This window comes from Mustela lutreola, chromosome 6, assembly GCF_030435805.1.
Source record: "Mustela lutreola isolate mMusLut2 chromosome 6, mMusLut2.pri, whole genome shotgun sequence".
Classification (NCBI taxonomy): domain Eukaryota; kingdom Metazoa; phylum Chordata; class Mammalia; order Carnivora; family Mustelidae; genus Mustela; species Mustela lutreola.
In genome coordinates, this window is record NC_081295.1 from 136,712,617 (window position 1) to 136,724,684 (window position 12,068).

The window sequence follows — 12,068 nt, forward strand, 5'->3', positions numbered from 1 at the left end:
TTACTTTTTAAAAAAGGGTAATGGAGAATAATAAGAGAGATGGCATTAAGTAAGCAAAATGAGAGGAAGATGAAAAGATTTAAGATGGAGAAGGTAAATGAAAGAAAGAGTGTGAGAAAAAAGATAGAAGCTGGGAAGACAAGCAGAAACGGTGGGGTTGGGCGGAGGATTTGTTTGGCTGGTGGGCACAGAGGGAGGCAGGAGATGGGCAGATGAACATGACCCAGTATCCACAACACTGAAAGGAGATGGGGGTTGGGAGCAGTGGGAAGATGCCCTCAGATCCTCCAAAAGCTCTCAGCAGATTCATTCCACCCATTGGCTAACGGCAGCCATCTGAGGTAGTCAACCTCCCCCTGTTGTCCAGACCACGGTACTAGGGCAGAAGGCACTGAGACAAGGTCCTGCCCATGTGTTCCACCAGGCATTCTCTCCCAGCTCTAGTGCAGATTCTGGGTACACATTAGGTATCTCCCCCATGACTCAGCCTGCTGTCCTTCCTTCCCTCCCCCAGGGCCTGACCAGCAGCCTGCCGAACCATAATCTACAAGAGCCCTACAAGTCTCAGGCATGGCAACATCTTTCCAGAGAAACCGGCCAGGTGGGTGTGCAAACTCTCCAGGACTTTCTTGGTCACAATGGGACTCCTAACTTCAGGGCAAAAGTCATGCTGTCCCCCTCCCCCCCCCTCTCCCCTCCAATCCACAGCATGGCAAAATTCCTCTTGAGTTAAAGAGTTACGTGCTTTAAAAAAGTGAGATCATAAAGATGTATGTGACTCAAGTAAGTTAAAGTAAAAACGTAAGTTGTGTTAAAAAAAAAAAAAAAAAGAACAGATGGATAAACAGGTGCATGAGATTGGTGTAATGCACAGTCTCAACCATGTGGTGAACACCATGAAATGGGTTTTTTTTTTTTTTCTTCAGTCTCTGCCTTCAAATATTTCTTTCTTGTCTCCTCTTGACTCCTTGGGCTGAACACACAGTTCTTTAGTCACTCCACTTCAAGAGCAGCCTCATTCTGGTCATTGAGATTCTATTGTGTATATTAAAGTCCAGGCTAAGTCAAAGATTAATTTCACATCAAAGACTATTCCCTTCCATTCATCCTGGACTGGACTTATAGCCCCAGGCTCCTTCTGGAAGAGAGGAGTGCGGTTCTCCTTTTGCATGATTCTGCCCTTCTCTCCTCTCCCTGCTGCTTCTAACCTTCTAACCCCTCTGGAGTTGGGGGGTGGAGGGCAAGAAGAATAGGGCAAAAGCACTTTCACTTGACCCTTGCAATCTCCTACTATCTTGGTAGTTGTGTTCATGTGCCTAGAGGGCCCAGCCGTATGAATTCTTCTGGAGACCTAGGAGTCTCACCATGGCACTGTTGTCTGAACCTGGAGATGTACCCACGGTAATCTCTTTTCATGGTCTTACTCCCAGGCTTCCATCCAGCTATGCCCATCACAGCCTGAGGGTAGGGGATAGGGGTACCAGCAAGAGGGCGAAATTCAATTTCTACTAGTGACAACTTTGAAGCTTCTCATTTGGCTGTGAGGGACCAGTAAGAGAAGCAGCCCTCTTTCTAGAAAGCACACTCTCTTTCTAGATCTTTCTAGACATGGATTCTTCTGATAGTCTTATGTCAAAAGACTTATAGCCCCCTTCTTAAAATAATGTTTTTAAATTTATAAAATAAAATATGCAGTATTACAAAGGAATTTTTTTCAATGCAACTGGCAAAAACATTTTTAAAAATTTGTGCTGTAGTATATATGTTGCTTTGTTAACACATTGTGTAACAAGTTCTAGCAGTGATTTGTAAGTGACGATGCATATAAATAATATTTTGAGGTATCTCCAACAACTATGTAAAATGAAAACATCTATGGTTTCTACTAGTGACAAAATTACATTTGTTGCCAACACTACTGTGGTCTCTTGCCTACATTCATAATGGAAGGAAATGCTATATTTCAGCTGAAAGATAGTAAAAATAAGGACTGGCCACTTTTCCCATACATGTTCATAAGGCCCCTGAATTCTATCCTCAAAACCCCAAGGACTCCAGATCAAGAATTCTTGCCCTAAATGAGGACTCCAGCTCTGGAGAGACCTCCTCCACAGCCTTCCTGCCTCTGCTAATATAGGTCAGAAAGGGTAAAGGGAGGTGGCCTCATGGCCAGTTTGATGGCCTTTTGGTGAGTCTTGTAGCTCCCTTAAGATTGGAAAAAGTGAAATCCAAGAGTTGTCAGCTCTGGGACACGTAACTCCAAATCGACGTGAACAAGTCCACCGCATGACCTCTTCCTACAAATGTAGTTTATGTTCTACATTCATGCAGGTGTTTTGGGATTGGTACCCAAGGAGCTGTTAAGAGGGAAAACCTCCAGGGAATGGAGGTGGAGGTTGGGATAAAAGGAAGGGAATTGCTTTTCATATTAAGCCGTTTGGTAGCGTCTGAAAAAAATTAAAGATATTTTGTTTCTATGATGCAAAATGAATTTAAAGCAAATTTTAAAAGTTTTTATTTTTTAAGATTTTATTTATTTATTTGATAGAGAGAGAGATCACAAGTAGGCAGAGAGGCAGGCAGAGAGAGAGGGGGAAGCAGGCTCCCGGCTGAGCAGAGAGCCGGACGTGGGGCTCGATCCCAGGACCCTAAGATCATGACCTGAGCTGAAGTCAGAGGCTTAACCCACTGAGCCACCCAGGCACCCCTAAATGTTTCTCTAAAGGAAACTATTTGTGATTTTAACTGACCTAAGGCTGGTAAGGATTTTCTAAGCATAAAAGTGATAGGAAAAGGATAGGGAAGATTGACAGATTTGACCACACACAGAGATAAGGCAAAGCATAATGATATCACAAGGTAGAAGGAAAAACCACCAACTTGAAGAAATATTTGCAACAAAAATTACAGAAAAGGAGCTAATAGTCCTATGTTATGAAACAACCTTAGAAATCAGTGGGAAAAACAGTCACCTGCTAAAAACTGCTGTTCTGGTTTTCAGTACATTTTCTTCCTTCTGCCCTGATTCCACCGTATCCACCTACAGAGAATCCTAAATAGATAGATGAAACCCCAAGACTGTGGGGTGGCTAAAGCCACTTCCACTTCTCATATATCCCCAGTTCATTCCAAGTTTTGGTTACTGACCACTGGTGCTTCAAACTAGATAAGGCTTGGAGGACCTTGGACCAAACTGGACCTGAACTTCTACACGGGAAGGAAAATAAGTGAATCTCATAATCTCCTGTCTAGGATATACCTAGAGATAGGTGACATCCTTCCAAAAGGATACAAGAAAATTTCTTGAAAAATAAAACACTATGTTTATTAATATAGTGTTAATATTAATATCTGGCCTTCTGGAATGACATCATGCCACGTATTCAACAAAATACCTTTGGAAACCAAATAAATGGATTCAAGTCCTGGCTTTTCTGCCTTCTACTATCTATAAAGCTTGGGCAAGTTGCTTATCTAATTCTTGGCTTTTCCATCTGTGAAATGGGAATAATGCCTACCTCATAGGGTTGTTGTAAGGTTGCGAGATAATATGTGAGATCCTTAGCTCTTAGCATATTCACAAAAAGACTCCAGAAGGCTCAAAGAGATAGTGTTTAAATAAAACATGAAAACTTTTAAAAATATAGGCTAATGTCTTTATGTAGGAAAGGATTCCTTAAATAAGGCCCAAGAAAAGACAAATGATTAAAGAAAATATATATGAGTTAGACTGTACTGAGGTTTAAAACTTCAACTCAAAAAGAGATATCTTTTACAAAGTGAACACAGGAGTGCCTGGGTGTCTCAGTGGGTTAAGCCTCTGCCTTCAGCTCAGGTCATGATCTCAGGTTGGGATGGAGCCCCACATCGGGCTCTCTGCTCAGCAGGGAGCCTGCTTCCTCCTCTCTCTCTGCCTGCCTCTCTGCCTACTTGTGATCTCTGTCTGTCAAATAAGTAAATAAAATCTTAAAAAAATAAAAATAAATAAAAAATAAAAAGTGAGGACAAACAAAAACCTGGAAGAAGATATCTGTAATATAAAAAATAAGCTCAGCATTACTATGGAACATACTAAAATTTTTCTAAACAAACATTTTAATGAAAATCCAATAGAAAAAAATGAGCAAAGGGCATGAACAGTAACCCCCAGAAGGAACCACCATAGCCAATAAATAGAGGAAAAGATGGGCAATTGCACCAAAAACATAATAATGCACATAAATCCAGAGTGTGACATTTCACTCCCATAAGACTAGAAAAATCTTTAGATTCTGATAAAACCAGGCACTGGAGAGGATTGTGAGGAATTGGGGATTTTCATGCACTGCTATCGGGAATGTAAATTGGTTCAATCACTTTGGAGAACAGCGTGGCATTCGTTATTTAGTGAAGTTAAAAATAATCATAGCCTCCGATCCAACAATTCTCCTTCTGAAGAAACCCCTGTACATGTTGTCCATGTGCACAGAAAGATATATAAAGATGTTTACTCTAGACTTGTTTTATAATAGAGATTTCATGGAACCAACTCAAATATCCAGCTGTAGAAGGATGCATGAATAAATGGCGGTATATGCAATCAATGGAACCTCTATGCAAGTTAAAATAAATTAACCAGATTTATGTATAGCACAAGGAATCACAAAAAATATAACTTTGAGTACAAAAATGCTACATTTACTGTGATATAATTCATGTAAATATTCTTAAATACCCAAAGCAACACTGAATATTGTCTAGAGATGCATATCTCCATAGTAAAAGTATAAAAGTATAAAATACAAAGCATCTGGGTGGCTAGGTTAATTAAGAGTCTAACTCTTTTTTTTTTCTTTATAAATTTTTTATTTTTTATAAACATATATTATTATCCCCAGGGGTACAGGTCTGTGAATCACCTGGTTTACACACTTCACAGCACTCACCAAAGCACATACCCTCCCCAATGTCCATAATCCCACCCCCTTCTCCCAAACCCCCTCCCCCCAGCAACCTTCAGTTTGTTTTGTGAGATTAAGTCACTTATGGTTTGGCTCCCTCCCAATCCCATCTTGTTTCATTGATTCTTCTCCTACCCACTTAAGCCCCCATGTTGCATCACCACTTCCTCATATCAGGGAGATCATATGATAGTTGTCTTTCTCCGCTTGACTTATTTCACTAAGCATGATACACTCTAGTTCCATCCATGTTGTCACAAATGGCAAGATTTCATTTCTTTTGATGGCTGCATAGTATTCCAAGAGTCTAACTCTTGATTTCAGCTCAGGTCATGCATGATCTCAGGGTTGTGAGATCAACTCTGTGTTGGGGCCCACGCTCAGCAGAGTCTGATTGAGGTCTTTCTCTCCCTCTCTGCCCCTCCCCCTGCTTGTGCACGCTCTCACTCTCTCTCACTCTCTCTCTAACATAAATAAAATCTTTAAAAAATATATGGACTAGATACATACCAAATTTCTGATGGAAAGGAAATTGGGCAGGAAATAAAGAAAAATTATTATTCTACATTCCTGTAGTTTTTTAAAATTGAGGAATAATTGATATATAACATTACAGCAGTTTCAGACGTACAACATAATAATTTGATATTTGTGTATATTGTAAAATGATCACCACAATAAGTCTAGTTAGTATCCATCACAACATGTGGTTAAAAAATCTTTCTTGTGATGAGGACTTTTGAAATCCACTTTCTTAGCAACATTCAACTATGCAAGACAGTACCATTAACTACAGCCACTGTGCTGTATGTCACATCCCCATGACTTATTTATTTTATAACTGAAAGTTTGTACCTTTTGGCCCCTTGACTCATTTTTCCCATGCCCATCCCCCACCTCCAGCAACCACCAACCTCTTTCCTATATCTCTGTGCTCCAGGTTTTGTTTTGTTGTACTTTCTTATATTTTTAAAGACACTTACCACTCCCCCACAAAGAAGTAATAAATTGAAAATACTAAGAGGGCATGACCTTTATTAAAAGGTCATTATTTAAATTATATTTTGAAATTATTATATTATTAGTTTTGAAATTTTCTATCAAGTACAGGTAACTAAAATGTACTTCGGTCTTCTGTCCCAGCCATAGGAAGCTGGTAGCTTTCCCCCACCCAGTACACCAGCTAATAGCAGGCTCCATGTTTTTTAAAACAACATGAAGTTAGTGTTATGCCTCATGTCAATCCAATGGCTCTCAACCAAGTGCAATTTTCACCCCCAAGGGATGCTGGCAATATCTGGAGACATTTTGGTTGTCACAACTGAAATGAAGGGGGGAAGGCATTGCAACTAAAATGTAGAGGATTGAGACCAGGGATGCTGTAGAACAACCACAAGGCATAGGAGAGCCCCCTACGGCAAAGAATTGCCTGGTACAAAATGTCAATAGTTGAGAAACTCTATGTAAGCCTGTAGAAAGTAAAATAAATATCCATCGAACTGAATATATAAAATTGACTACTTTTCTGATGAGTTTGCTTTTGTTTTATTTTTTCTAAATCATCAGACTTATGAAACCACTTCTTTTTTCTGATACTGGATACTAGGGCCAGATCAGAGAGCACGGATATCCTCACTGTTCCTCTCCAGACCACAACTCTTAGTTTTTTCCTCTGTTTCCACAGTAGGAAAGATGCCATCTGCCAGAGGGAGTGTACTTTCTATAATCATTTTAATTGGGAAAAGCATTATGGACTTTTTTTCCAGCTCTAAAAATTTATCAGTCTTGCATTCTAATGCGGTCCAACACTGGCTGCTTCCAAGCTAAAACAACATGGGCATTTCCTTTCAACTTCCCAGGAATAGTTTAGATGGTCAGTGGACCAGACCTCAAATCCACAACATTAAACCAACTACTTTCTATTAAAGTTCAGCTGGCCAAATCACACAAAGTTTATTTGTCATGATTAGCTTCAGCTTCATAGCTCAAAACCCCAAAATACAGTGACTTAAATAAGATAGAACTTTATTTTTCATTTAAAAGCTCTAGAAGCACAGCAATTCAGAGCTAATTTTCTGGTTCCATGACATCATTATGCTCCTCTGAGCTCTCTGTGGCCCTCCTTCTCATAGTCCAAGATGACTGCTGAAGATCCAACTAGAACATCCACATCAGAATCAGCACAAGGAAGAAGGGGGAGGGGCATGGCCCTTTCCTTGTAAGGAGACATCCAGAGGGTTCCTTGCAGCTCAACTATCTATTTCATTGGTCAGAACTTAAACACTTGGCTGTACCTAAATCTTAGGGGAGGCAGGGATAAAAAGATTCTAGCTGGGCAAGAATGTGTCAAGCTATAAATCAGGATTCTTTTGTTAGAAAAGAGAAGAGTGGATTGTGGAAGGCAGCTAGCAGTTTGGCTTCCCAAATAATCATGCATACTCCTTTTGCCCTACATAGACACATGCATCTCTGTCTGCAAAAGAGATGACCCCAAAGTCTCATCTAGTTACTGTATTTCACTCAAAATCCAGAATCTCTGAGTAATGTCATTCCCATCACAACCAGATGTGGCTCCTCATGGTCTGGTAATTCACAAACCAGAAAATAAGTGATCTGCATTTACATGCAATATTATTGCCTAAATAGCAGCAGAATAGCCACGATAAAACTCCCATCAGAAAAAGTAGGAAAAGGAAATACCATGGGTATTTCCTTATCTATAGCAATTATACCATGGGTATTTCCTATTTATAGCAATTACTGGATCCTGCTGGATAGGAATGGCAAGCATTCCCTTCCTGGCAGTGGGGTACATGTCTTCATTGGCCCCTTAGGTAGCTGCTGCCTTGGAGGAGCTCCCTTGTCCATTGTCCACCATGATCTCTGACTTTGTCCTCTGGGAGATTCTTCCCTGTCCATTTTCCTCTGTGGCTGCATTTGAACCATGGTCATTGGAAGATACGATCTTCTTTGGAGCTGCATGGTTTCCACAGCCATTTCTCTCTTGTGCAGGTGCAGGGGCCCAGGGATCCTTTTAGGAATTGAATAATTAGAAGTTTTTACAAGCCAAGCGAGAGATTTCTGTCTAAATGTTGTAAGCTTCCAACCTATTTGCTTCCAGCCAGTTCCAAGTGTGAGTTACTACAACCTAAAACTGTGTCTGGAAACTCTATGCCTGAAAACTCTGATCTTTAATTTATAGGTCTCTATGCTCTGCCAATCCCTTCCTTCTCAAATTGAAGTTGACTCTTCTTGAGACCTTTTGAAGTAAAGAATGAAAAAGTTGGGTGGGATGACAATACCCTTCATCTATCTTCATGGCCAGACTTGGCACTGAATACATAGGGAAGATGCTTTAAAAGGGCTTGGGGCCACATTCTTATCTCTTGCCAAGGCTGGATGAGCTTGCAGTTGCTTCTTACTACTGCTTCAGTCTGGGCAAAAAAGTAATTGGATTTTTCACCCCGGCAAGACTCCCAGTCATAGGACACATAATCCATTTAGATCACAGGCGGAGACTGTCCCCTAACAAAGCTGTATTCCCTTCCATTTCTGCTGGCAGGCAGGATAGCTCCAGTCCACGTTCCTATCTTGTAGTAGTTGGCTAAAAGCCACAAGAACCAAACAATACAAACCGAAGTTTTGTGTTTCCTACCTTTCTCCCTAGCTACACCTTTAGTTTGCATGCTTTCTTTACATGATTCAGCAGGTGATAGTTGGATCAAATGATCTTCTACAGCATAACAAGAGTCACTAACTTTCCAGCCAACAATATCTATTTCATCACTGCTCAACACGTGAACTTCTCCACTAAGCCAATGATGCTGTTGGATTTTATTGCTGGGATCACCCAATTCCCTGTGCCACATCCCATATTGACAAGGATGAGGTTTAGCTCTATCAAATATTAAGATGCAAAATAAGTGGTTAAATATAGAACAAGATACTACACCCAAAGATGTAACTAGCCATATATAGAATATCATAAGAAATACATATTTGCTAATTAGTTATAACAGTTTCTAAAAATAACATAAACCTGAGAGTTAGATAACTTAAAGAAAACTTAGATAAAACTCCTTTTCCTATATATAACTTGTAAGTCTTTTCTCAAGTTGGAATAGGATTTGAGATGACGTTTTTCAGAAGGAGAATTCTAAAGATTTCATGATTATGTAGACTAACCCCTGACTCAGAATAGCAGAGGTGGGCCATGGAAGAGTGGGAGATGTCATCATTGATGTCCAGGACAAAGGTCAGATGGGCATTGGAAGGCAGACGTTGAGGAAGGGTAGGAGAGAGGTAACTGGGGCCCATCAGTTCAGAGTCTGACTATAAATTGCTTAATTGTGAGAGAAAAAGAGAGAGATGTTGAGATAAATCAGGCAGAGTCCTGCTGCCACTTGTTATTATAATGGCCAACATTTTTGGACACTATGCAGTAAATGACAATGTATTAAGTTCTTTATATGTCTTACATAATCTTCAAAAGTGAATGAGACTCCTATGATGACTACTTTACAGATAAGGAAACTGAGACTTAGATTAAATGATTTACTGAAGGTCATAGTACATGCCAGAGTCAAAACTTGAACTCAGGTCTCTCAGAGACCAAAGGTAATCTTTGACCACTATGGAATATTGTTCATGATGAATTTTGAGGTCATTCCTCAAGGGAATGACTCTTAACCACGTTAACTTTTCAGTACTAGACAGTCCTCCATCACCTATGTAATCCATCTGATTTCATCAGAAAGAAAGTCACTCCAGCTCTAAATTATTATTTTAAAACCATGTATTAATGGTTAATTCTGCTTAATGAGCAGAAGGGGAGAGGGGAAAGGTTAAGAAGAGGAATAAATAGGCCAACTATGATTTGAACACATTTCATCCTGCTCTCAGAAACCCCCTTTCTTCCTTTGCTCCTTTCTCATCAAATATTGAGTGTCCCCTCTGTGCTGGTTAATGCACTTGTGACTGGAAATGTCACCAGGCCCAAAGCCCTACTCTACTCCCAGAACAGGAAGTTGAGTGCTGGGAGGGATGAGGTCCGGTGCTGGATAAGCACATACGAGTCATTCATGCCCAGTCTTGGAGGGCAATGGGAGAAGAGCCTTCCTTTAGGAGAGGCTGCCTGAAAAGAGACCTAGAAGGATCAACAGATGTTAGCCAAGTGCTGGCAGACAGGAAGGCCACCTCAGCCAAGGAGATAACACGTGTAAAACCCAGAAGCCAGAGAAAATATACATTCAGGGCACTGGTGTGTATAACTCAAATTTGGAGGCCATGGGAGAAAAGTCAGCCTGAGGCTGAGTTCAAATCCTGAAGGTCTTGGTGTGCTGCCCTAACCAGTTTAGATTGTACCCTGAGGACAATGGAATGTTGAACATAAGAGGGATACGTCCAATTGGTGCTTTAGAGAGTTCACTCTGGTTTCAGGGTAGAGGACAGTTTGAAACATGATGTTAAGTGGAGAAATCACTGAGTAATCTATGAAACTGATGTACTGTAGAAATGGGAACGGCCGGGTCTCAGTTGTAACAACAGGACCGGGCAGCAGCAGACAGACCAAAGTGCTGCTACAGAGGGGAGGACTTTGGACTGGATGACTGCTTACAGATGGCAGCTGAGCCACAGGAGTCCAGCTCCACAGCTGGCTCTGCTTGGAAAATGAGGTGGGTCAGTGAGACCAGGCCCAGGAAGAAGAGGAACAAGTCTGGGGACAGGTTAATATCAAATAGAAGTCATAGGAACCCAGAGTTCACCAGAGAGATCTGGCCTGGGAAAAAAATGTGTGCAGTTGTGTGCATGCCAGTAATTAGAGCAGGGAAAGGATGGCTTATGTAGAGAGAAAGGTTGACCTTCTTCCCTACAGATGTCACAGGCCTTCCTCATCTTGTTCTGCACTCGCACTGGCCAGATCTTCCTACTGCAGTGGCCCCCCGCCCAGTCTACTCTTTGGGGTCTTACCTGTTCTAGAATAGTTGGTACCACAAATTAGATTCTTTGTCTCAGGGCCTCTCTCTTGGATACTCTAGTAAGTGATTTAATGGTAAAAACTCATAGATGTTAATGAATTATTACCTGAAACATTTCTGAATTTTAATTAGAGAATCAATAGGATTTGAGTCCACAGAAATCTCAGAAGCTAGTTTCTTCTTTCTTTCTCTTTATTTCTTTTTCTTTTTCTTTCTGAATTGGTGGTTATTAATGAGGTATACTGCCCCTTAGGACCCCACCATTGCCACTGTAACTCCCATTTCCTCAACCATAGATTTGCCAAAAATTGAGTATTTGGGGGTTTTTTGCTTTGAAAGCGTAGTGTAACCTGCTTTTCCAAATCCTGATCCTTTTTGTCAAAATGAACTTATATAAGCACTTAGTGCATTTATTTGCAAAACGGCAACTCAGATTGTGACTGTTTTACTGCTTGACATCACCAAAACACAATCAGAACATGCAGCGATTTCCTGTCAATGCAGGGCCCCTAAGTTAGAGACACAGCAGGAGGTAGCAGAGGAGAAACCACAGTGTTTTGGAAGTCAAATGCCACAGCGACCATTAGGGGTTCCTACACCATTTTCTCATCTTATTTGTCATACTGCTTTTTAATTCTTTTGTTTACAAGTCATTCTCTTTATGTGTTATGTTTCAAAAAGAGAAAAATTATATCTTGTCCTTCTTTTCACTCCCTGTCCCTGTGCTTTGACCCAATGCTGCTTATAGCCGGTGCTTAATAAGTATCTGTTGAGGGACACCTGTGTGGCTCAGTCAGTTGGGTGTCTGACTCCTGACTTCCACTCAGGTTCTGATCTCAGGGGCATGAGATAGAGCCCCTGCATTAGGCTCCAGGCTCAATGGGGAGTCTGCTTGAGAGTCTCTCTCTCTCCCTCTCCATCTGCCCCCCCTGCCCCATGCTCTCTCTCTTTCTCTAAAATCAATATATCTTAAAAAAAAAAAAAAACTATCTGTTGAACAAATGAATGAATGAATGAATCTGCAGAAAAATAAGCCATTCAAAGCATGTCAGGTAACTTCTTGATACACCACATCACATGGGCAGATTTTCCAGAAGACAGAAGATTTCTACCATTGCATCTTCCACTGGGAAAAAAGTATGAAGGAAGT

The 12,068-nt window shown here is 40.8% G+C and overlaps 1 protein-coding gene across 2 annotated transcripts in view; it reads left to right on the top strand.

The window, feature by feature from the left end:
* The window catches only part of CDYL (chromodomain Y like), a 243,814-nt gene that overhangs the window by 20,833 nt on the left and 210,913 nt on the right, over nucleotides 1–12,068 (top strand). For both annotated transcript variants that reach the window (XM_059179156.1, XM_059179158.1), the window contains exon 3: nucleotides 515–601. In XM_059179156.1, coding sequence (XP_059035139.1) covers nucleotides 515–601 — 87 coding nt within the window. The remainder of the gene's footprint in view (nucleotides 1–514; nucleotides 602–12,068) is intronic.